The following is a 25,863-nucleotide window of genomic DNA, read 5'->3' as shown; positions in this document are numbered from 1 at the left end:
AATGAAATTTAATAAAATTCTGTTTGCACATAGTGAAAACAATGTAAACTTATTTTTTTAAAGTGTTCAACTACTGCAGGAGACAAGTCTCATGTTACAGGGCTACACATACCTTAAAGTTTCAAGTTGACCTGAATTCATGCTCTAATTTTAAAATAGAGTTGCTTTTCTGCTGCGTCCTTGTATGACATCCTTACAGAAGTTTATAAAACCGTTTTAACAACCAAATTCCAGTAGAAAACTGGAAGGTGTAAATTCAAAGCATGATGACCTTTATGGAATTAACAAGGATGAGGGCATATAAAACAACTGGAAGAAAAGGGTGGGAAGCAAATCTTGAAAAAGAATCAGGACTAAACCTGCATGTGAGCTGGGCTGCTTTGTTCACAGATTAGCTCCTGTACCCAGCCCAAAGAAGTAATTCATACCTTGTACTGCTCGTATTCAAGAGCAACACTACCCTAGATCCATTTTTAACTTTGCATTGGCTTTTGTACTATACTCACATTGTACTCATTGCATTATTCCATTACGGTATGTTGTAAAACTGTAGGCGATGTTGAGTGAGCTTTATTAACTTTCAGAAAGAGCACTTCAGTACCAGAAAATCATTTATATTACTGTGATTATCAGCCAGTTGTACTGATCCAGCAATTAGAAACGCACTTACTAGAAAGAGGAAATTACTCTTGTCTCAGACGTGAATGTTGGTATAATTCCTTACTGTGCAGAGCCTCACTGAGGGCCCAAGCACCTGAACCACGAAGCACTCTCAACTCGCATTGAACTTAATGAGAGTTAAGAGTACTCGGCACCCCACAGCGTCAGACTTCAAATTTGTGAGTGTCTTATGTGCAACCACTGTGTAAAACGTCACTGTGCATTTGTGTGTTCTTTTTATAAACATGTAGTGATGTCAGTGTCTTATATCATTATCATTTATACCAAACGTGAAATCACCTGAACCAGCCAATGTTAAAAAATGAAACATTGCTGCATTACATGTGCTTTGAGAGCCTGCAAGTTTTGCGAGTAGGATCAGGTGAAGGTTTGTAGTTAATGAACTCAAGAAACTTTGCATCGGTTTTAGCTTCTTTAAAATGGACACTTTCACTTGCCAGTAAAACTAGAACTGTGCTAGTTAATTTGAGCGTATTTGTCTACAGCATGATAGAAAAATGATGACTGGATCAAATAGGTTTACAGCAAAGCAAAACTATATCCAAAATTTTGAATGCCATCACAAGTTACTACTGGTTCTCGGAGTTTTATAAGGAAGCAGTAGGTAAGAGATTGCTGTTCCACATGCCCCAAAGTCCTGATTTTACTTACCATTTAGAAACTCCAGAGACTTACTGTGTCTTAAATATTTGCTTGACTAGTAATTTGTGATGTGCTTATATTCAAAGGATTAATTCCAGGGAGTTGCTAATTCAACAGAAAATTCAACCTGGTGAATCAGGCGATCTACATGTGTCTCTTTTCTGTTCTAGGTGTTTTGAAGACATCAAGGCCATGAGATGGAAGTGGTATCTTGAAGAGTAAAAATGACAAGACAACAGATGTGTCATAAAGAGGAATGTTAAGATGTGTCACTTGGTAAGTTAATCGCAGGACAATAGAGAGAAAGGACCAAGAGAATGAGTACTGACCGATGGTGAGCAATCATCACATTTAGCCAGGCAAAGCAGATGATCCGTATTTGAAGCAGGATCTCTAATAACAGAGAAAAAGACTAGTGGGCAGTTGCAGATCTATCCAACCTTGTTCAAATGGAGTTGGGAGGAAATCACAATTTTCTACAAGAGAGATGTTTATGTCCTGAACTGTTTCCCTTCCCTCTAGCATGTTTCCACATGGATATTCCTTGAGCTGCCTGTACAGCTTTTGCAACAGGAATAAAACCAAACTAGGAGTGTGACCAGACCTCAAAGAAGGTTAAACTCCATACCTCTCCCGTTGGTGTCTACCAGTCTGTTTCAATCGTGCATGTAACCAACATCTATGCTATATGTTGGCATATGTGTGTGTCCTGCATCAGCTCAAGCCTGTGACCACTGTGTTCGTGATCATGTTTTCATTCTGAAATGTGTTGTATCTATTCTCTTGTCCAGAGTCATAAGTGAGGGGGAAGTTGTACTCCCCTTGCCACAAGGATCCTTCTGTTCAAGCCAGTAGCAAACATCTCTGAGATGTGCTAGTGCAAGATTAGTCCGCTCTTCAGATGGTGTAAATTATCGCAGCTGAATTGGAGTAAATAGCACCAAGGCTGTTTACTCAGGGATCAATTTTTAACGACTCTGTAAGACACCCTCTGGCACATTCAGCACAGCTGTTTAAACATTAAAAGGCCAGAGCAAGTGCTGCTCCTTGGAGCACTCGGGCACAGTCTGGCATCTTCACACAACCTGTTCTCATCAAGAGGGTGCAAGCAGGTGCTAGCTAAAGGCTGGGTGCAAATACAGCTAGAGTTAGGACGTGGCACAGCCCACGGCTGTGAGACCCGTGCAGATGCTTCCCTGTTCTCTGCCAAAAGCCCTGAGTACAAAGAGAGTTGACCAGTAGCCCGTAGCTCTTCTCTTTCAACTTGGACCTCAGTTGATTTCTCACTGCAATACGCGATGTCTGCTGGTGATGTGGGTATCTCATTTTGAGGGCTGCTGTCTGTATAGCAGTACTGGTTTTGGAATGTGGGCTCTATTAATTCCCTGTCTGGGCTTTAATAAGCTACAGCGTGACCCACCTGTCGCTTCCTAGGAGAAGACCTAAACCAGAAACAACCACTTGCGCAGCGGCTGGCCTCAGATCTCTTGATCTGTAGCATTACATCCCCGGACCCAACTCCCACCTTCTGGGCCACAGCGGCCATAAAGCAAATTTCCTAGGTGCAGGGATGCCCAGCCCTGCGTCAATGACTGCTGCTGTTCATACTTCTGCTCCTTTCACCTCTCAGGTAACTTGCTGTAGCTTCAGGTTGCCATAAATCACACGCTGAGGCTAGAGCAGCCCACAGTTGGTCCCCACCAGCCGGTCCCCTGCCAGGGAGGCTGACAGCACTGTTTTGCATACAAGCAAATTCAAATGCACATCGCGTTGTGTTTCATCTCAGACAATCTACTTCGGCTGAACGCAGTCTGGCCCACAACAAAAGCAAAGCTATACCATAGGACAAAGACACAGCATGCTTTACGCTTAGTTAAACATTCTCTAAGGGTTCTTTATAAAGAGATTTATCTCGCCTTGAGTTTACTGACAGAGATGTTAAACAGAATATGAAATTAATTTGTCACTATACAGCTTATTCCAGAAGTCCTCATTTTTTGCAAGGTAATCCTCACTAAGGTTTTATAAACACTTTAGTTTAAACCTGTAAACTGCCTTTCAAGCATGTGTTTAACATGTGGATGGTTTTGTCAAAACGAAATAAAAATTGCTCAGGTTTTGCACGAGTGACTTGCCAAAAGCCAGGGAAACCAAACAATCTACAACTAAGAGTGCTTGCTCAAGATAGCCTTCAGTTCCTTTATCGGACAGGCCACTGCTGCTGTTGGTTTTGAAAGATCTTCTGAGACCAGTTACATCTCATAGCAGGGAATCCTTACCTTCCTTTTGTGGCCTATAATGCAAACAATAGGTGTCATCCATCTTGGGTGACTGTTGTGGTCAGCCTCTAGTTGTGAAAGTTAAATTATTAATGTCTTTAAAAAACGTAAGTAAAATTGTTTTTCCATGTCTTAAGGAATTTTCCTTTGCTTGTAAGGGGTCTTAGACCTACAGACGGCCATTTTTAGCGATACATAAAATATCAGAGGTTTACACCACACAGAACCCATTTATGACTTATATCTTTGAGGATGACATCACTGTCTTGGGTCTAGATACTGAATTGCTAACTCTATTGCTGTCTTAGGATAAGAACAAGCTACTTTAAAATACTTCAGATTGATTATTAGGTAATTTTATGTGGAATATCCATGGGTGGATGAGCAAACAGCAACAAGGATGTAACAGGATGTAATTAATTGATGTTTGCGTTTTGTTCCAGAAACACCGAATCAAGAAAAAAAACAAAAACAAAAACCAAACACCCCCCCACCCCCCCAAGACCAAAATCCTTATAGTAAAGGTGTCGCTGGTGTTGTTTGACCCTCCACTTCTCTCTAGACTGGTCAGACTACTGAAAATATTAGGAGGTGGCTGGCTGGTGATTTTCAGATATTCCGTGTGAGATCTAAGGAAACCATGCTGGCTGAAAGATGGCAAAGCTTTACATTCCTACGGTTCAGTCATGGAAACAAAACTTTTCCTAAGATGAGTCAATTAGCTAAGGCATGCTTAGTTTTCTTTGGTAATAGCAGGCTTGTTTTCCCCAATAAGGTCAAATGTTAAGACTTGTTTGGTTTTGTGGCTGTACTCTAGCGTATTTGAAATCCATTACCATGCATGAGGCATTTGTGCTGGAAACAGGCCAACTGAAGGCTGTTTGTAAAGTCAAATACCCTTAGCATTTCCTCTTCTTGTTGCGTTAACGTGGTTACAACATCCCTTTGGGCTTCAGATGTTCCGTTTGCAGGCAATTCAGGTCTAAGGTGCTCTGGTCTTGCTACCTAAATACTTTTACAGTTGGATTCCTCCTTCAGAGAAACAAAATATTTGCCATAGGTGATATTATTTGCAGCTTTCTAAGGAAAACATTGACCGTTAAAGAATCTTTCCCCACCCCCTCATCTCACTGCTCTGGATGCAGCCATGGGAGTGAGTTCACCTTGCACGGGGCTTGTCCCCATCGCAGCAGCAGCAGCAGCCCCGCTGTTGTAAGGGGCTTTCCCCAGGAAGCCTGTGCAAGGCAGGAGTGATGGTTGGACGTGCACATGCAGTGAGGGACCAGCACAGAGGGAGCATCACCACCAACATCCACCCACATCCCAGGAGCACAGGGCCACGGCGCACTGGTAGGGATTTCACTCAGCGCCGGGTGTCGTGCAGGTGCAGATTTTGAAAAAGGAGCTGGGCACCATCCGCAGGACCTACCCAGACCTGGAGTGGCTAAGTGGAAAGCCACTGTCTTGAGACTTCCCCCTTTCCATCCCTTATGACCAAGGCATATCAAGTCAAAACGCAGATTAAAAGCCACCTTTTGACAGAAGCTTTTGACAAATCGGAAGGAATTTTGACATGAAGCCAAACTAATTGCTACAGCTGTATTCCTGCTAACACTGCCCAGCCTGAGCTGCCGCCCTTCTGGCATCCAGCTCTCCTCCAGAGCATCTAGGAACAACTTTGCCTCCGTGAGGCTCCCCGTGCCTCAGGCCCCCTGCGTGCAGGGAGATCAGATCCCTGATCCGGCGCGATCACAAGGGCTTCATTCTGAAAATGTGAGCGTGAGGAAAAGGAGGTGGTGATGTCCACTGACATGCTTGGCCAGCGGCACTGCAGCAGTGGCGCCGTCTGCTACTCTGCCTGAGGGCTGCAAGGACCATGCAGTCACTGCCCTCTCGCTGCACCAGCTCTCATCGGCCGGGCACTACGCAGCAAGGGTGGCGATGCCCCTCAGCTCCCCTGGTGAGCGGGCACCATCATTAGTTACACCTCTCCCGGGAGGCTGCTCCAAGCTCCCGTGCGGTAGCCTAGGCCAGCTGCAGGCAGGAAAGAGGCCGCGCTACAAGACAGAAGGAGAAACCAGGCTGCAAGACGGAGCGAGCCAGGGAGAGCACCGCGCTGTAAGCAGGCGGCTGGCTTGGTGGGGCACAGGAAGGCAGCGTCCTGTACTTCAGCCCTGTTACCCAGCATTAGGTGTGTCCCTGGTTTGCAAAAACAGTCTGGGTGCCAGATCAGAAGGCAATGTCGAAACAGTGACGCTTTGCAAAACAGAGGTCATGTTTTCAGCCGGACACCAGGCAAGTTTTGCTCCACCAACAAATCAAGTGGGTGGTTCAGAAACCATTTTTGACACTTAGAGGTTTAAATTGTGTTTCTCTCTTTCTTTGTTTATTCCCATACCTATAATCATCTGTGACTCTCTCTTATTTACAGTGTTTCAGAGCAAGAGCTCACACACCTAATGCTGATTAATTCTGCTCTACTGGGTAACTGGCTCCCCTGTGCATATCCTGTTTTCCCGTGAATCATCGTTCCTCCTTGAGACATCCTCCGATGCAGATCAAAGATCCAGAATGTATTAGATGTGAAGATATCAGACAGCTCAAACAGATTAGAAAAGACACACAAAGAAATGTATCCCTCTCGTCCTGCTGAAAATTGGCATGGTGAACACAACCCTAAGCACTTGTTATAAAAGAAACAGTAGAAAGACACAAAAAAAAAAAAAAAGAAGAAAAAAAGGAGGCACGCTGGAAATTTAGTTTATCCAGGGTCTTCTACAAATTACTCTTTCCAAGTATTTGCACTTTTGTACTTACTTCTCCCTGGCAGCTGGAAACTCTTCAGGCTAGATCCTCTTCTGATGGAAAATGACATCCGTGAGCTTCAGCAAGAGCTGCGCTAATTGCATCAGCAGAGGACTCGGTGCTATCCATTGAAGTATTGAGCCTTGCCTACAAACACACAAATTAAATGAACATGAAAACATGTGGTCTGCTTTTTTTCAAGTTTGTGCAGTCTGTTGTGTTCTTGATGGTTTTATTCAGTTTTCCATTGAGCTGTACAAGCAACTGAAAAGATTCTGTACCAGCGAAATGCCAAAACCCAAGGTCATGAGGTCAGGCTAGATTATCTTAATAGTCGCTTCTCCCCTTGCAATCTTTGAACACAGGTTTTATCTGATAAAGCAGTTAAAGACTTTATTTCAGCAGCGTTTGATCTTGAAGATTGCACAAATAATTAGTCTTTTAAGATTCTGATTTTTTTTTTTAAATAGATTTTTAATCTCTCCTTCTAATGGATGCCTTTTAATCCTCACATTTAAAAATAACAGCTATGTTTGATCTAAGACAACGGACAATGTGTTCGGATAGGTGGAGAGACCATTTTTATGGGAGTGTTTGAACAATATATTGTGGGTTTCCATTAAGTTGTTCCTCCAGTCAGTGGCAATAGCTGAATGAAGGAACAAAGGACTGTCCTTTTTCTGTCATTAAGCTCATATGAAAGGAAGATAAAATATGCCGTCCTTATATCTCAGAGTTGTCTGTACAGGGCTTTTAGTCCTAAACTTCTAACTCTTCTATTAGTCTTCTGCACTTGGAGGGGAAAAGAAACACTTTTAACCTTACACACTGTGCACACTCACTTGAAGGCAATGGAGGAAGGAATACCCAGCAGGAATATTCTCTGCAAGTACCTGGCAAAATCTTTAGATCTGCATATTCTTAATCAGTGAAGTTTTGGCAGAATTAAGGGTGGGTTTTCATCCAGACTATAGATTGTCCAAGTCCCTGTGGGGTTCAGCTGTTTGTGTTTTCTTTGAGGAAAAACCTGATGCTGAGTTGTTCTCTGCCTCAACCCACCCCCCCAAAAAAAACCCAAAAAAAACCCCAACAATGTGGGAGTATCAGCACGTGGTGTGGTTGTGAGAGACGTGAAATGAGCCCAAAGCTTGCTCTTTGCCAGAGCTTTCCCAGCTGGGAAAGGGCCACTGCAGCCGTCCAAGGGAGGTGGGACTGGTTTTGGAGGAACAAGGGTTGAATACCATGAAAAAGATTCCCCTTCTGCACAGAGACAGAAACCTTGTTGTCCAGCCCTGAGGACAAACGGATAATCTTTTTGTTTTTCATAATCTGTGGGTTTTCTGTTGTTTTCATGACCTTCCCCCTTTAATTGGATGCATGTATGCAATACACACGTAATTAGCAATGCACTGGAAATAACGACTGATAACATCATTTTTCAACCTTTGAGAGAAAAAGGAGGGCGAATTGTTGGTCTGTCCAATCTGGAAAGCAGTCTGTAGGTGCCAGGCAGGCATGCCAGAGCATATGCTTGAAACTTCGCCGGGCACGTAGGCCATCATCCCTGGTGCTTCGCCTCCCCGGATCCCTCCCCGTCAGTTCATCCAGGGAAGTGGTGAGGGAGCCGGGGACTGCTGGCTTTTTAACCAGGTGCTAGCCACTGCCTCCGTAGAGTTCACACTCCTACTTCATCCCGTTAGGGACCATTCCTTGAGCACGTTTCGTGTGTTGTGTGCCGCAAAACCACAGTTTGGTCAGCCCCGTGTCGAAGGACTGACCAGGCAGTAAAGCTGGTGCCAAGGGGGGGGATGAAGCTCCAGCCAGGTTTGCGCATGTCCCGCTAGGAATTCTTACAAGTTTCTGGCACCAGCATAAAAAAGGAGAGCTGCCTGAGAAGCAGATGGACTTTCATGCTTTGGAGGGTGAGGGAGGATACTTTTAAAATAATTGTCTGGGCAAGAAAATGAAGACGAAGCCTGGCCTCCGTGTCACCAGCAGTCTCGTCCTGCCCTCAGGAGTGCCAGGATTTTTAAGGCTGGAGCGTGGAGAGCATCTTACAGCAGACTGTGGGTGTTTCTGGCACAATGGGGATTGCTGTTAATAACACTGGAAAGTGATTATATTTTTTTTTTTTTAACCTGGCATTGCTCCTCCAAGCAAATTAAAGTCTGATATATTTGCATTTCTACATGTCATTAACCCAGACACCTACTGCAGGGCCTAAAGCTTGTGTCTGCTGGCAAGACTAAATCCTACTAATGTGCTTTTCCTAACGCACTGAGGAAATCTGGAGTCTCTCTTTTTGAAGCTGACTTGCTATTTTGACTAATTGCTTCTGGTAACAGTTAATAGCATTTTGCAAATGCACTTCATCTGCTGACAGCAGACTGATGTAAGGAAGGGACACAGTTCACATTTCCAAAGGGAACATCGGGAAACCCATTACCAGCTCCATTAATCTGTTAATAATAAAATTAAAGTACAAATAAAATGTGACAAATTGGGTTCTGTTGTGAAAGTCACTTTAACAGGAGGCTCTGAATAAAGGTCAAAACAGACTCTGATTTCTGCTGTGTTTTAATAGTAGAATCAGAGGAGAGAATTGTAGAAACACTGTAATTAATCTGGCAATATTCTAACTGTCCACAAACTATACAGAAAGAGATTGACAAGTGATTTTTTTTTTTCTTTTTTCTTTAAGAACTTTTACAAAACCTGGAACATAAAGCTTTGTCACACAACATTTAAGTGCTAATCCAGTTTCATGGGAAGCTTTCAGCAACGCAGGTACAGTAGACAGGCTTACTTTGCCTGCCTGCGTGCTGGTGGCTGCTACCTCAGCCGAAACTCTTAAGTCAAGCACAGGGGCAAACGAGAGGGGACAAGCCCTGCAGGCACAGATCTTCTAGCAGTCACAGAAATGAGCCTGACATTGGAAATATTTCATCAAAGAGTCATCAAGCTGGATCAGACATCCTTTTCCTGGCAAGGACGGGGTTAGCTTGCCAGCAGCCCATTTCATTTTAAATGTTAAAATGAAACCTGTATAAAATCAGCTTAGTGTCCAGCCCTTCTTTTAGAGCTATCCCCCAAACCTGCGTCTCTACCGTCAGCCTTCCTCGCCACATCCTCGGTTAGCAAGATCTCTTGGTCTAGGCTCTACTCTTAAACAATCCTCCTGCTGGGATCTTCAGCTAATAGCGCAGAAACAAAACTGCTAAGAATGAGACCAATTCCACCCTCTCCAAGGCATGGTGTTAATAGGTTCTGTAGAAAAATGTCCAATTTATCTAAGTTCCTGCTTATTACAGTTGAGCAATCGCCCCAAAAGCAATCAGTTGCAGAGCATTCGGGGACGCAGCTGCCCCAAACGGAGGGCTTCCTGCAGCCTGCCAGGCAGCGTCTGCTGGGAGCACCTGAACCACAGGCACACTTGTGAAAGAACCCATCCAGGCAAACAAATAGAGAAACGTGTTTATGTGAAGTATTTGAAGAGAATGGCTCATTAAGTCGGGCAGGATCACTCTGTGGAAAACCGATCACTATTTTAAAAATCAGCAGGAGGAAAAGGAGAAGGCTGTCCTTTCAGTTGATGCAAGCCACAAGGAGTCTGTACAGCCTCCCTCACCTCCAGTCACTGTAGGAGTAACCTCAGACCCCGAAGAGCCAGATTTCCAGTTTGAGAAGCACCATGTGGAGTTAGTTATGTCAGCAAAGCAGCAAGGGGAGGGGGAGGATAAAGAGGAGCAGAAGGAGGACACACTTGTCACCTGGCCTCTAAGAGGAGTTTGCAGTCACTCGTAGGAGGTGTGAACAGTGTGGTGAGGAATTGCCCCGGTGCTGATGGGCAGGGGGCTGGGAAAGGCAAGAAGCCTGGAGCAGGTGCCCATCAGTGTGAAAACGCTGATAGACTGGAAATTGGATATAAATTGGGCTTAGGGGCAGGGAACTGTGTGGGCTGTGAGATGAGCTATTAAGCAAAGAGGCAGAGTATGGGAAGGAGAAATGGGAGCAAGAAAGCAGCCTGCTCCGGGCGGAGTAGCCTTGCATTAGCACAGCCCTCTCAGAGGAAGGAGCAGGACAGAGGCTCACACAGATGAGCAGATTTTTTGCCACAACACATAGCGAGAATCCTTCTTGTGCTCAGCCTGACTTTAGCTGCTTGCTTTATGCTCAGTTTCACGTTTAAGATCTATTTTTTATTAACAGCAAGTCAGATCTTGAATTCTTGTTCTAGTGATTTGAGCTCTAGAAGTGCAGCTATCGATCCAGTTCTGTTTGGGTTCACAGAAAGCTAAGCTGTCCATGCCTGGGGGAAGATCTTGGGCACAGCTATAGTGGGTGGGTCCAGGATTGCAGCCACTTTGGGAGCTGGAGGTTGTCTGGTTTGAGTTCAAGTTAGTTGAGGACTTTCTGCTGCCTTTCATCTGCTCAACCAGAGCGCACGGAGCACTGCTCTTGCTAGCAGAGTGCTATTTCCTACCTCCTTACTCCCATTTCCCACACTCTCTCTTTTCCTATCTTGAAATGGGTGTCTCTCATACAATGCCTTTACAAAGGGGGGGAAGGCAAGCTGCTCTTGGTCTCTCTCTTTCCTCCTGCTTGTATCTCTTCTGTCCAGAAAAAAATTGTGCATACCTGACCCAGCATGAACCTGAGGAAGATGATCAAAACAGTTGTAAAAGATCATCCACAAGGCTGTTTGATACCTGCTAGGTTGCTGAGTCTTCCTCAAGGTTTATGCTAGCCATATCTGCTGCATCACAAAGAGGGGAGCTTCAAGCTGCTATTGCCGATGTATAGGATCCTGCAGCGGCCTGTTGTACAAGCAATCCTGTAAAAAAAAAAAAAATCCCCAGGCTTTTCTTCTGTTCCTTTCTATATAGTATACAGCTCTCATAACAGCCTTTTCTTCCTCCTTCCCAAAGAATTCTGCCTGGTAAAATATCAGAGGGAACAATCCTATGCAAAGAATTAATATCAAATAGGGTTGGCCTGAATGCCCAACTACAGCTCCCGTAGTGCAGTCAGTACAGTGTAACTCCAGCATCAGCATTTGTTCTAATTCATTCCAGCTCTGTATTTTAATTCTTCAAAGGCAGCAATTGTAATGGCAAAACCCTGGCCTTGATTTTTGGGATACCTCTACTCTTTTGCACATATCTGTCAGAATGTCAAGAACACACAGGATGAGCTGTAACCAACCCCAGAGAAATCTGGCAGCTGCAGCTAGCTATTGCTTCAACAGTTTCATTGCCACCTTCTTTCTCTTCCTCTTTGGACCGTAGATGTTGACTAAAAGGCATTTTTTAATCAAGGTTTATGTATCCTGTCACCCTCTAAAACACATTTTTCCATAAAGATAAAAGAAGATGCTGCAGAAAAACCGTGCCTTTGTGTTCAAATCCTCATTGCTCATGGCCAACAGCGCTGAACTTAATTTTTTTGTTGTCTCTTCAGACAGTGAATAACAGAGCACATGTACTGTTCTGCATGGAGGATTGGGATTAGTATAAATAAAGCAAAGAAACACTTATTTCGTGTTGAAAAATTAGAGATTAGAGTGCCTATTTAGAAAGTTAATTGGGTCGGGTTTTTTCTGGGGTTTTTTGGGGTTTTTTTTGTTTTCTTTTGGTTTTTGTGTTGTTGGTTTTTTTTTTTTTTTTAATCAGTGGCAGTGTCCCAGCAGTGTGCCCATAAGGCATTTACAGTTTCTCTCTGTTGCTCCACACATATGCTCTACATAAAACCAGATGCCGCCTGCTCTACAGATTTTTTCTTTCAACTGTGCCATGGAACAGCAAGGGACAACGAGGTAAGAGTGGCATCAGGGCCACTGGGGCCAGGGCTTCACAGATGGACAAGAGGTGCAGTCCCACAGCCCTGAGCATGGAGAACAAACAGGGCAGGCCTGGGGGAGCAGCCCAGAGCCCAGATCGCTGGACAAGTCCACAACAGCCAGACAGTCCAAGTTCAAACCAAGACATCAGCCCACAGGTTGTGGTCAGGGTTGAAATGGTCCATGGCCAGGCAGGAGAACAGCTGCAACCAGTGCAGGTGGGACCAAGCACCTGAGCTGAAGATCAATGCTCAAGGTAAACGTCTACATGTATATCTTCTGTGCCAGGCTCACCCATAGGAATGAGCATCACAAAAATTCCCATACAGCCTAAATGGCTGATTTCTCTCCTTTAGGAAGCCTTTTTTGAGCTCTCCAGGGCTTCTCACAGTAAAACAAAATAGTAGGAAACAGAAAATAAATAAGTTTTGAAGGACAACAGAGTAGCCTGCTCAAGGAAGAGTAAAGTATCACTCCTGGTAGTTTGGAAAACCAAACTATTACAGAGAGAGCCCAAGCGAGGGATGGCGTGGGGGTAGGAAAGGGCTGTTCAATCTGCCAAGAGCAAAGAAGCAAAGAGCAAAAGCTGGAAGCTTAAGTGAGGTGTGTGTAGTGACAAAGATAGAAGGCAAATGAGAATACACAGCCAACCTGAGAACAGTTTAATGTGGGATGTCCCCGTTCTTTTCAGTCTTGTCAGTATTTGGGTAACTTCCTCCGGATTTCTGAGCTCAATGCAGAATTCATTGAATGAGACTTTTTGGCCTGTATTAAACAAAAGATAGAGAGTCCTAATGCTCCCAGTGGCTGTAAAATTTATAAGCATGTGAATTTATGGGACTGGAGCTTACTTTTAAGATCCCAGTCTCTGGCTGGTTGTCTGGCAGGGGGATGGGGTAGGAGCGATGTATCACCTGAAAGCGTATGTGTTGGACACTGAGCCATTACTACTCTTGAGGCATTCCATCCATCACCAGCATCATCAGCTGGGAGCTAAACCCAGCTGAGTCTTTTCAACATGTTTTCTAGGGGAGAGTTTCTATCCTTAAGCCCAAGCCTGAAACCAGCCATGATTTATGTGCTTGACAGACTACAAGTAGTGCCACTAAGAGCCTGGCAGAATGGTCACTGAGTCAATTGCAAACCATAATGTCAGGTGTATATCAAGCCAAAGGGACAGCTCATTGCTGCTCGGACTAAAACTCAGCAACACAATCAAGTGTTTGAACTTCCAGGGCCCAGAAGGATCAGAACAAGTATAGACAAGAAAACACCATTGAGTGCTGTTTTGCAGTTGTGGGCACTGTGGTTTCTTAACCAGGTTAAACACATAGATTATACCTTGGTGATGGAGCCTTAAGGGAATATCTGTTGCGAAAAAAGATACTAACAACTGCCGGATTGTCACAGCACTATCAAAACTAGCTGACTGCAACAAGGCTTTTTTACCATCACATACCAGGTTACTTTCAAGAAGTAGTCAGCACGCCTTCCCCCGGCACAGCCATCCTTTGCCTTGTCTCACCTACATCCTGGGCACTCTCTCTCCTCCCTCTGCTTCTTCCAGGTCTCTCTTCATCCAGAGCTCCCCTTCCGTACCCCTTAGAGTTATTTAACTACTTAGCAGGAACCAGCCACAGCTGCACCTTATCCACACCAGCCAACCCACCGCCCCTGAAGCCAGCCCACAGCTGTATGTTATCAGTGTTAATTAACCCAGCTTCATTCCTCCATAATTCCTGTACACTGGATGAATTTTCCTCTTCACCAGTGGAAGGTAGCATCTCCCAGACTGGGCAGGAGCTCTGGTCGAGTTCCCTCAGGCAGCAACACAGAGCTGTCAGCTGGGACACAGGGACTGGTCCGTGGGGAGGGGACCACCAGTGGTAGGCAGAGGCCTGAAACACCGGCATCCTTGTGCCTGGAAGAAGGAAGGAGTCATCAGAGCCAGGAGTGTGGATAGAGAATGAGAAGAAAGATGGGACTGCTTAGGTCAAGAACAAGCTGGGTCAGCAAGCCTGGGCATTTCAGAGTGAAGGAAATAAAGCCCTGACACATTCAGGGAAGCAGGACTTTATCCCCTTCATAAGCAAGGTCACACCAGAGACTTAAGTGTATTTATACATACGGGTCTCTGCCCCAGCTGTGTCCATCTAAGGAAGAAGAAAGCCGGTCAGGCCCCCCAGATTAGCAACTGCTTTGCCAGCCCAGTGTCTGCAAGGAACATACAGCTGGATCCAGCTATTAAGTCTTCATCAGGACCATGAGACCATCCCTAATGGGATTCTCTTCCCCCCTCCCGCCCCTCTCCATTTACACTTGCCAGTCTTAATTTCATTTTAGCTGTAAGAGTCTCTTTGCTCCTGACGTTTCCTCATGTCTTCCCTAAGCAAACCTATGTTTATGGCATTAAATACATTGACTGTGTATTGGCATCAAGCAATTCCTTTTAAAACGTAATCTTCCCCTTTCTGTTATTACCCCTTTATTTCCTCTGCTATTTTTCTTGGTGAGTTATATGGGGAAGAAATTACTGCTATTTTGTCTCGAGGTTTCCCTGAGGAACCTTGTCAAAATGAACAATCCTTTTACTAAGCTTTCCTATACAGATTGAGCAGAAATAAAACAAAATAATTAAATGGCTCCTGAAAGAATTCCATGCCTGAAACCCTGGGGGAAAATAATGGTTTCATCTATGACATTGTGAAAGCCTTTATTGAAGCACAGCGTTGATGTTCTGCATAGGGTCTTAGGGTGTCATCACCATCACCGTCAGATCCGAGTGCTTTCCAGGCGTGCAGTGAAGCGTCGTGACTCACAAGTGTTGTCTGTTTGTTCTCCCAGCCTCCCCCCACTGGGAGAAACCTGTGTGGCTAAGCCTTGTTTTGGAAGTACATTGCTTTTGTTTCAGGCATATTTTTATTCTTGGTTTTAGTATACTTCTTATCATCTGTTCCCATTACAGAAGTTTAGCGCGCTCAGGGAACGAGCGTGCCTCCTAGCTGCCCGCTCTCCTGAGCGCTTTGTTCTTCAACAGAGGATTGAAAAAAAAAAAAAAAGTATTTGGGAAGTTTTTCTCAAGTTAGAAATAAGAGGCTGAATTTCACACTGGTGATACACATAATCTGTGCCTGCAAACTGGCACGATGAATAATATCTTGGCTTGCTCTGCTGTGCAAAAATACCCTGCATAAATACCCTGCATCCATGCAAAGTTACGGTTACCACAGCCCCGAGCACGGCTGTGGCACAGAAACCCTGAACTCCCTTTGTCTTTTTTTTTTTTTTTTTCCCCCCCCTTTCTTCTTACAAAGCGCGTGAGGTTTGCTCGACTTTGGAATTTGCCCTTCCCTGTGGGATCAAACAGTCCGAAGCTGTTAGTTTTCTGGCTCATCTGTCCCCCCCCTCCCCTACTTCTCAGAGAGCAAGAATTAATGGGCTCAGTCCTGCAAACCAGTGATCTTTCTGGCACCGGTTCAGCAAACCACTTATGCAAGTGTTTAAATTTTAACCACGCATAGGAGCTGAGTCACTGAGGTTAATGCGACTGTGGTGGGATCATCTTCCCTGACCCCACGGCCTGACCTGCCGACATCCATCTGACTCCCGCGCTACCATAACTTGGGAGTGACCTCAGCGCATGTTTCTTTATCCTGGAGTTAGATGAGCATATGGGGACTTTGCTGGATCTGCCTTAGACCGCCCTGCCCCAAAGCTCAGATCTCCACAGAGCAGTCACCGGAGACAAGCAGATGGCTGGGATCAGCTCCATGATATTGTCCAAAGTCAACCACCTCCCTTGGCCATGAATCCCTTGGGGCACCTGTGACATTGGGCAACCTCCAGGGTCAGCACCCTCTTTCTCACCACGTTTTCTGAGGGGGTTTTTTTTGCCTTTTGAGGGGATTTTGTGGTGCAAGGAGGGGAGGCTGGTGCCGTGGTTTGGGTACTCGGGTTTATGGGGACCCGGACCTCAGTGGTTTCCTCCAGTGCCATGTTGTAATGGTGGAAGGAGAGGTCAATGGCCGTGCATGAACAGGGGCTCTCACAAGTTCTTTGTTCTTTATAGAAACAACGACAAAAATTCATCTCTAGAAATCATCACTTGCAAACTTATAAACGTTCAGAGACAGCCAAAATTGACTCATCCTTTTTCTTGAGGGGAGTGCGGGAAACAAGCTCCAGTGGTCCCAATTACTCTGTTCACTAGAAAAAAATATTTTTGTGTAATGACCTCAGTAGGGAGTGAGTGGCTCCTTTTGTGTATTAAATTAAAATCTCTGGGGGGACATTAGGCCCCATAATTCGTATTTCTCAGACGCAATTTAAGTCTTTCATCAAAAAAAACCCCTCGTAATAACTGAGCTCTGTGATACCCAGTAGATTCATTTTCATGTGAAGGATGAAAATAGCCAGCAACATGTTAACATATTCCATGGGGAGACCAATTGTAATGATAAAAATAATCTGACGTGGACTGCTTTATGGATCACTGAAAAGGAAAAGGCTGACTTAAACACTTCCTTTATATTAAGATAGAGGTGGGGAAAAACTCTCTAGCTTGCTCATTAAGAATGGAGTACATGAGCAGTTTCCAAAGAACAGAGGCCCAAAATAATGCATCTCTATACCTTACTCAGAAAAAAATCCCGTGTGCCAGGAAGACTGCTCGCACAAGTTGTCATCACTTCTGTTGCATCAAATTGACTGAGGAAAGGAGAGGTCTGCACGAGTAACAGCTCTCACATACGGGTAACTGCAGAGAAGAACATAGTTTCTTGTGTGAATAAGTGATGCTGGATGAAACCTCATGTTTGGAGGAGCACATGTAGAATTCCCAAGGTTTTGGGACTTTTCCAAGAATTGCCTGTGAGTGTAGGAGAGCCCCAAGCCTCAAGATGCTTCCTCTGCCTGCATCCTGGGAGAGCACTGGTATGTTAGAGAATCTCAGCAGGAATGGACCTTAGATACAGCTTAGCCCCTGGGGTGGGTAGGCATTTTCTGGTGGGAAAAGCAGCATTCCTCCCCCTCCAGCTGGAAACTTTATCTAACACGATTGCTTATTAAAGTACACTGATGGATGCATGCCTCTGCAGCGGGTCATCTCCTAAGGAGAAGCAGAGCCTTTGGTAGGGCTCTCAGCAATACCACTCAGAGCAGGGGGAGATGGGAGAATAGAAGAAAATACAACAAATTATTTATCAAAATAACAGATACAGCCATTGCAGTTGCAGTTGCACGTTGGTTTGGGTTGGTTTCTTTTGGGTTTTTTGGGGGTTTTTCTGCAGCCTACATTGCAGTTCAAGTGATAGTAAAACATCTGGCAGTCTCAGAAAAGGACAGTGGCTTTGACAGTACATTAGCAGCTTTGCCTAAAACAATTTTAATTATTATTTTAAGCATAAAAACTATTTTAGCAGAATTCATCATCTGTTGTTGAAACATTTTCCAATGGAACCCTTGGGTCTTGCAATCCCTAGATATTTACTGCTATTAAAGTAACACATGAAAAGACGCTTATCAGTCCCATCCAAAACATGTTTTGTTGCATAGAAATGCTTTAGTCTATTTTTGTATTTAATCATCTATAAATAAGAAAACTAAAACCCAGTCCCACAGTACACATGCAAGCCATGTGTACAACAGGTACTAATTTTCGGTGTGCACTTGATTTGTCAAAAAAATTGAGCAGAATAATCTTCCTAAGCCCTGGTTAGTAGGAAATTGGACTGAGGCAGACTACAATTATAGCAGCCTGTGAAAAGCAGAACAGATCAGGCCTATGTTACACATTTTTCCTGCTGGAGTTGTGAAGGACAGTTTGCAAGGAGATATGGCTGGTGAATGATGCAGCTGCACTAGAAAAATAACCCAGAGCAGCCATAGCTGTGGAGCACGGGCCTACAGGTACAGGTTATCCTGCTGAGATAAATCATACTGGCAAAAAAATAATTGTGCCTCTGCTAAAAGCCTTTCCCTGAGACAGTACAGACTGAGAAGACCTAACACACACAGACATGGCCCAAGTTATGTGGTTACCCTTTAACGAGAGACCATGACTCATCATCATTGGCTCCTACCTCCTTATCATTTGCAAGGTAGTGAGTGAAAATATTTTTTTTTTTATCAAATCCTGTCAAATCACTTTATCCCCAGAAAGCTGTCTGGAAAACCACGGAGGAAATGTAACAGGCATGTCCACAGGCAAGGGAGAAGCCAGCTCCATCTGCTCAGACCAGGCTAGCTGAAGCCACCAGAGAAAGAAGGGGCAGATTGTTGTCACGTTGTTAGTACTGATAACAACTCCTTATTTTCACCATTGCAAAGGATATATTAGCCATTTCCTTCTCCTTTCTTCTTCTCTCTAACTGTGGATACCTTGATGTTGAGTTTACACAGCTCGGTTTAGGCAGGGCTGATGGACAGGCTGCTCCTGCTGTAACTCCTTCCACCAGCGTGTAATGGGAGAGCACCAAGTAATGAGCCCAGAGAACAAGAAGGAGGTGAAATGGCAGGGAAAAAAGGCCAGTGTGTTATACAGGAATTTCTTTGTAAGCAAGAATATTAAAAGGATGAAAATCAATTCATAATGAATTCAGGAGGCTCTCTCTCCATATTTTAACTGCTTGGTATTATCTCATTGAAGAGGCACTCCAGGCTCACTAATGGACATTGTTAGACAAGCAAAGCATTCCAGCATTGATTTTTCTCTTGCAGAGGATTATGAATCAACATGATTTAACCAACTCTATGGCTGAGAGTAATGGCCAGCCACTGAAAGTTTAGCCAAGCCCAGGAACTTTTTGGACATAAGCAGTTTTGTATCAGTGCTTTTAATTACATTTGAAGACATGGATTGTCCATTAATATTTGACCTCTAATTATGTTCTTAAGAGGTGGCTCTATTGAAAACCAGTTACATCAAGAAGATGTGTGCAGGAGCTTAAACCAAACAGATTTGGTTCTTTTCCTCTGCAGCCCTTTCAGGAACCTTTGCTTGAATGAGATCTGCTTTTACCAGAAGGCCAGAGGGGCTAACACACGCACCATCACTCGGGTCCCAGGGGCTTGTGAACCTGATGGGGATGTTGTGGTTATGTATGCTACAAGGGTCTGAACTAAAAAGCAAGTAGCTGCTGCCCTGGCTTGCATTTGGAGGCACCGAAAGGATGCGATTGCAAAGTGGTAGCTGTGAGGTGCAACAGCCGCAGCAGGCTCCGCTCCGCAGGCTGAATCCCATTGCTTTCCCATCAGCAGGACCCAGCTGAAGTTGCTCCAAGGCATCCAACACCTGCTGGTTGTGCAACACTTCTGACTTGGGCAAGAAGGGGAACAAACCCTCCTTCCACAGATCCCCAAGAGCATAAATACATGCCGTAGCTAGAAAGTAAGCATTTAGTATTGGCATCACGGATGAATTTGCTTGGCCTTGCACTTCCCACTACGGCAATCAGCAGCTATTTGCTGTCTGTGACAGCTGCCAAGTTCAGTGACCTTTTGGACAGCAGAGAGCCAGGCAGGGCCCTCCTGGGGCTGGTGGAGTTTGTAGTTCTCTCACCAGGATCCTCCAACCTGCCCCAAGCTGAGAAAACCCCACATTTCTTTTATGTTTGTCTCCTCTTCCCTCAAAACTCCCCAGTCTCCAAGCTGTCCAGATGTGCTGGTATCATCCAGCGAGCCTTGCATAACTTCCCTCTTGAAAAAATAAAAAATGAAAGTGCTGCAGTAGCAGTTCCTATGGAAATTTATTATTCTAATAAGATCCTCTGAAGCACTCAAAACCAAACTAACAGCTGTTCAGAGACCAGTTGTTTCCCCTGAATTCATTGAATTTCTGGGTGATCATGGACATTTGGGATATAAATCTGAACACTTCTAAAACTGAAGCTCGAGAAACATCCAAACCAGAAACAAAATCTTGATGAAGTTGAAAACTGAATTTAGCATTCAGGTCCCTGTTTTCTTTCCCCTCTGGACATGAGACAAAAAATCACTGGTTTATCGTTCTGTTACTAACAGCACCAAATAGCTTTGGATGCACATAAGGAAATCTCTTGTGTTCGATTTAGGGCCAAATCGCAGGGGTACGCCAGAGCTTGCATTAAGAAAGCACAAAGCCATATTCTCTTCTGTGCTTCCTGTACAGCCTCTGTAGACTTTACCATGTTACTTCTGACTTACACCAGCACAGGAGAAAGGGAGACCAGCCCCCATACAGCAGGAATGGCTGTGGGGCTATGACAGGAGCCTATAGAGCCCTGCATGTCAGGAAGAACATGTGTAAGGGTCCTCCATGACAGCAACTAGGGATCATAAAGCAACGACCAGGCAGCAGGTTTGAAACGAGCTAAAGGATGTATTTTTTTCACACCAAATACAAGTGAGCCACAGAAATTTGCTATGAGGTGTTGAGAACAGTAAAGCTCATCTGTTTTCAGAAAACTAGATAACTCAGTGGAATAGGGAGCTGTGGAGGGCTGCTAGAGTCAAAAGCACCTCCTCTGGCTCAGGAAGCCTTCGAGTGACAGACTGATGAGGGTGTCTCAAGCTATTAATTTCCCTGGTTTTATACTCTTTCCTAGGAATGTGCCTTGGGCTGCTGTTGGAGGCTTTTGTTCTGAGCCAGCACAGTATGAGGAAAGGGGTTGTGGCAGCCTGACACCCTTCCCATGACGAAAAATCCAGCACAGAACAAGGTACACAAGGGATCTGAATGGAAGCACAAGGGATTTGAAGGGGATGCAGTGTAGCACCTGGTCCCTGGAGAGGCTGGGCAGGGTGAGACAACCCTCTGGGGCAGGAGTTGACCCAAAATCTCAGGTGCCTTTTTGGTTTCCCAATTACTGGTTGTCACAAACTCTCCAGGATCCTGCTGAGGACCTCCACGGCAGCTCAGCCCTTCTTCGGTTTTGACTTCAATGTACAAGCTTCAGACTTACCAAAATTTCAGTTTATGTTTGGGGTTTTTTTAAATACAAACAGTGCTCAGAATGATATTTACCATGCTCAATTTAACTGTATCTGGTTCAGAGAGTGTAGAAATATATATATATATATATTATCGACAGATATCTTTAAGAATTAATCAGGCTATTTTCCCTCCTGCCTGGAAAGACCAAAAAGCATCCTGCCTTAGGACCTTTTTGTGAAGATTTTTCCATGTTGTACTTTGTTTTGGTTTTCAGTTAAACAAGTCACTGGACAACACAACAGATGTGAAAAAGCTGTTTCCTTTACACTGTACATTTAGATGGAATTTATTTCCCTATATATCACGTGATAAAGCCCAAACCCTTGGTCTTACAGCAGGTCTGCAGTACAATTGCCATAGATCTGTGCCATCTTCCTTCAGAGGTAGGCAAAGGAGTGTGAGAGCTGGCTTCTGCCTTTGCTCACGCAGAAGGCACCTGTGTGAGAGCATAAGCTGCTCAGAAACTGTAACCCTGACAAGTTTTATTTGTAGAAGGAAGGTGGACAAACTTTCTCGGCTCTGTAGGGAAACATCTGTGCCTTTTCAAGCCTGGCAGTGGTGTCCTCGTGCAGGAGTGCTACTAAGGTAACTCCGCTGCTCTCTGTTCCCCTGCGTGGATGTCCCTGTTTTAAGCTGGATCAGGCATTGCCTTCCTCCCCCTCCACGTTCAGCTCTCGCACCATCACACACCGAGCTGTGCAGCTGCTGTCCTCAGCTTTCCAACTTCCTCTCTGTGTGCTCCCTCTCCAGCAAACTTTCCCTAGAAGAGCATGGGAGAAAGCTGACCGTCCCCAAAATGCTGCTGGAGTGCCACCCTTATGTAAAGCCAAGGAAACACAGTATGTTTTGCCATCTAGTAGTCACCTACCGTGAAATCATTCCATTTTGCATACAGTAATTGTTAGTGATGGGGGGAAAGGAGTTATCCAATTCCAATATACTTAAGCCACCTTTCTGGAGAGAAAAACTTGAGTATATACTTAACTTTAAAGGCAATATTAATACCCAAGGACCTCAGGTAACTATGAGCCTTGCATGAATTTAAGCAAGGCACCACACAGTCTTCTAAGTAGCTCCTGCATTTCCTCAACACAGGAGTTTGAAGATGAACTGCAGAAGGAAGCATATCGATATGTCTGCATAAAGACCTAAGCACAGAAGAATAAGTATCGACTAATTATTCCTCTCCTGCACCAGTCTGAAATGCTTTTAAAGGAGCCAGTTATGATCTACTTATTTCAGCTACCGACGGGAGAGCAAGCCAAGGAGGCAGCAGGACCTGGCTGGAGACAGAGCGTGTTACCCCTCTTTGGGAGAAAACCACAGCACGCACTCATCCTCTGGCTGAAGCCAGCTGAACCATCCCATGGATATGCCATTAGCCGGGTTCAGAGCCTCAAAATTACATGAGCTGAATCAGGGTCTCTAAAGGCATCCTCACACAGCTTTTAGTGACCATACATGCAGTGGGTTTAGGATTTTAGGTTTTAGTGGTTCTGCATCTCCCCCAGACTCCAGGTCCTTCAGATATTTCATCTATTATGTGACCACCTCCACAGCCATCTCCTCCCCAGGGCCCTCTCCAGCTTTCTTTTTTTCCTCTCTGTCCCGTCCACACCACAGCTCCTGGATAACAGACCAAGAGTCAATTTAGTGTCAAAAAACAGCGAGTTGCCTGTCTATATGAAAGGTTTTTTGGTTTTGTGTTCTTTCAGTGGTAGGCAAGCTGGCTGAGATTCTATCTCCACCATGAAAAAGGCCTTTATTTTGTGTTATTAATCTGGCCTCAGTTACCATCTGTAATTTTCTTTTTTTCATGTTTCTTTTCCTCCTCTTCTAGAACTGCATAACCCTTTGGGTCTGCCAGCCGTGGTGAGGGATGAAGAAGTTAAAATAAGGGAAGATAAGTCAGAGATATTCCTTGGTATTTATTATAAAAGCCTAAATTTGGATTTAGCCCTGAAAAATTTTCACATTGCAAGTCTAACACCCTCCTCGAGCAGCACCCTGAAATAAGCAGCACCCTGAAACAAGCAGAGCCCCAGGTACAGGGAGGAAGGAACCAGAGCTGCCAGCTAATCACTCAGCCCACCAGAAAAGATGATGCGAGGTCTCCAAATGTGTCCGAGAAGAAAAACAACAAAAGGCAATCTGGTAGTTTGGGGTTGGGGGTGGAGAGGCAGTGAGTAGTTTATTTCAGAAGGATTAAAAAGGTCAAAGGAGTCAATGTGGAGAAGTCTGCCCAAATTCTCCAAAGCTGTTAGCATGGGATCAGCTGAAAAACAAATCCAAGGGGCTAATCCTTTAGCTTGTTCAGGAGAGCAGGGCATATCAGAAAAGATGTTCCCCCTCCTCTCGCCGAGCGTGTCTTGCTTCAGAGATGAACTCCGTGATGACCCTCCTTGGATGTCCCTCCAGCTGTGACACCACCTCCTCCTTTGTGCCCGGTTTGCTCCCTCCTTAAATGCAAGTACATGGAAACCTGTAAGGGCAAGGAGGAAGCCCAAGGGCAAATTCTTCATCCCCATACCAAATACAGACATTGCTGTTTCTCTCATGAAGAGGATATAGCGGGAAAGAAAGTAGCAAGCCTTCCAAGACAGCTCCTGTCTTCCAAAGCAGAAGTCGGGGAGCTGTGTTACCCCAGCGTGAGGGGGGCTGGATATGAACGCGCTGTGAGCAGGTGGAAGTTGGAGTGTCTCAGTCATGTCAGCGCTGATTTGGACTTCGCATGGCTACGTGTATCAAATAGTTTGCTTCAAAACAGAGGGTGTGTTCTGCCTCCTAGTTGCCTAGTGGAAAAGGGAGACGTGATGAAGAGTTGTGCTGTGCTCGTCCCAAAGCTCTGAACCTCCCTGGTGGATGTCCCTCACCTTGAAGATATAAAAAGAACCACCAAGAACTGCCTTATCCACACCCAGAAAACTCAGTGTATCTTTCCAATTCCAGTCCCTAATATTGCCCTTCTTTGCAGTCGAGGATAAGGAACAGCTCTATACCATCTGCAGGCATTCTTTGCCCCACAGGTGTCTGCAAGAGTTGCTCCTGCCCCACACACAGAGCTTTCACACAGTTCAGGTTAGCAACACAGGCTGCAGAGCAGGAAAGAAAGAGGCACCCGCTCCCACTGATGGCCCACGAGCCTGCCCATTTCTTTTTTCTTGTAACACTTCAGTCTGAAGGATATGAACTTGGTTACATCTCCTTACAGACACCAGTTCTCCAGATGACAGGGCTTATCAGCAGCCTCAGGGCAAAGCAGCTGATGGGTTTCTTTGGGATGTGGGGCCTGACCCGCTGCGGCTTTAAATGAAGGTGTCTCCATCAGCTCTGGATTAAGTCTGTATGTGGGGTCTGGAGGAACTGCAGATGTGTCTGTTGCTGCGGGGGGATCCCCACAGTTCTGTCTGTGGCTCCTTTGCCTAAAGCAGACATGCTTTTCTAGCGATACTTCGGTGAAAAGGGCTCAGCAGGGCTGCCTGCTTCGCTCCCTCTGCCACGGGCAGTGCCACTGGCATCATGTGCTGGGCAAAGCCCAGCCTGAGGCTGCTGCTCCCCAGCTCCTGGCACTAAACTTTAGATCGAGGCACCACCTAGAGGCATGTGGCCTGTAGTAAAGCTGGAGTAGCTGAGGAGCACAGCCAGGCTCCAGCAATTTTCAGCAACAGTAACAGTGTGGTACTATGCCTATCAGAAATGAAAGCCACAGTGTTCCCGTTTTCCTGTTCCGTATTTTAGCAGAACAAGTTGATTAGTTTGAACCATAAATGCAAACCTGGAAGCCTTCTGAGAGAGCAAGCTGTGGTCAGATGCTCTGGGAGGGGAAATTCAGGCAACAGCAAAACCAGTCCAGTAGGACACTTTAATTGGGGTATCTTTGTAATCCAGGCAAGATGTGCTCAGTTGACTAACAACTTGTTTTGGGCTTTTTTGTGTGTGCAAAAGTCCCAGCCTCAATTTTAGTCATTAAACAATTCCAGGTTTTTTGCAATTGCTTGTTGTCATCATTCACAATATCACAGCTTTTTAGTCCTGAGTACCTAAGCAGCCTCTCCAGGCCAGAACCAACCAGGATTATAGCACTACTGAGGGAAAGAGCTATTTCTCTCTTCTCCAGAGTCATTTCCTTTGGGACCTTGATGCTGAGTTGAGGTACCAATTCCCTACGCTGAACCTCCTCGAGTCCTCTTTTTGCCTTCAGATCCACTCTCCAGAACCTCAGGAACAAGTTTCTTCAGAAAACAGATCCATATGCCTTAACTTTCTACCTACCGCCTTCTCATTTTCTTCTTTCCAGGTTGTTCTTTTCCTTGTTGCAGCCCCCTTTTCCACTGTAAACCTGATGCTGGCCTCTCCCAAGTGGGAACTTAAAAAAAAATAAATTGCTAGGTTTATGGAGGCAGAGTTGGTTTTATTTGGTTTATGCCATGGGGAATGCATCATGAGGTTTGTTGCATCACTTAACTCCGCTATTATAATGAAGTAGCTCTCCATAATAGTAACTGTATCACAACTGGAGACCAGCCCTGGATCTGATGGTGCCTCCAAGGCGGTATCTTCCTATGCTTTGTCTCCCTGTCCAGGAAGAAACTTTTGAAGAAACATTGATGGCCAGTTTTAAGATCCAGAATAGTGGCCTGTGTGGT

The 25,863-nt window shown here is 45.0% G+C and overlaps 1 protein-coding gene across 2 annotated transcripts in view; it reads left to right on the top strand.

The window, feature by feature from the left end:
• HIVEP1 (HIVEP zinc finger 1) overlaps window positions 1–6,582 on the top strand; it is a 130,512-nt gene extending 123,930 nt beyond the window's left edge. The window contains exons 11-12 of one of the 2 annotated variants that reach the window (XR_005826722.1): window positions 1,494–1,599; window positions 6,034–6,582. Coding sequence is in view for 1 of the 2 variants with exons in the window: in XM_040585805.1 (XP_040441739.1) it covers window positions 1,494–1,502 (9 nt within the window). In the remaining variant the exon portion in view is untranslated. Of the gene's footprint in view, window positions 1–1,493; window positions 3,605–6,033 lie in introns of those variants that run through there. The other variant, XM_040585805.1, reaches the window with a different exon arrangement.
• Window positions 6,583–25,863: the final 19,281 nt, after the last annotated feature.

The sequence above is a fragment of the Falco naumanni genome, chromosome 3 (genome assembly GCF_017639655.2).
Source record: "Falco naumanni isolate bFalNau1 chromosome 3, bFalNau1.pat, whole genome shotgun sequence".
NCBI lineage: Eukaryota > Metazoa > Chordata > Aves > Falconiformes > Falconidae > Falco > Falco naumanni.
Note: the sequence above shows the minus strand (reverse complement) of the source record. Positions and strands in the feature narration are given on the sequence as shown.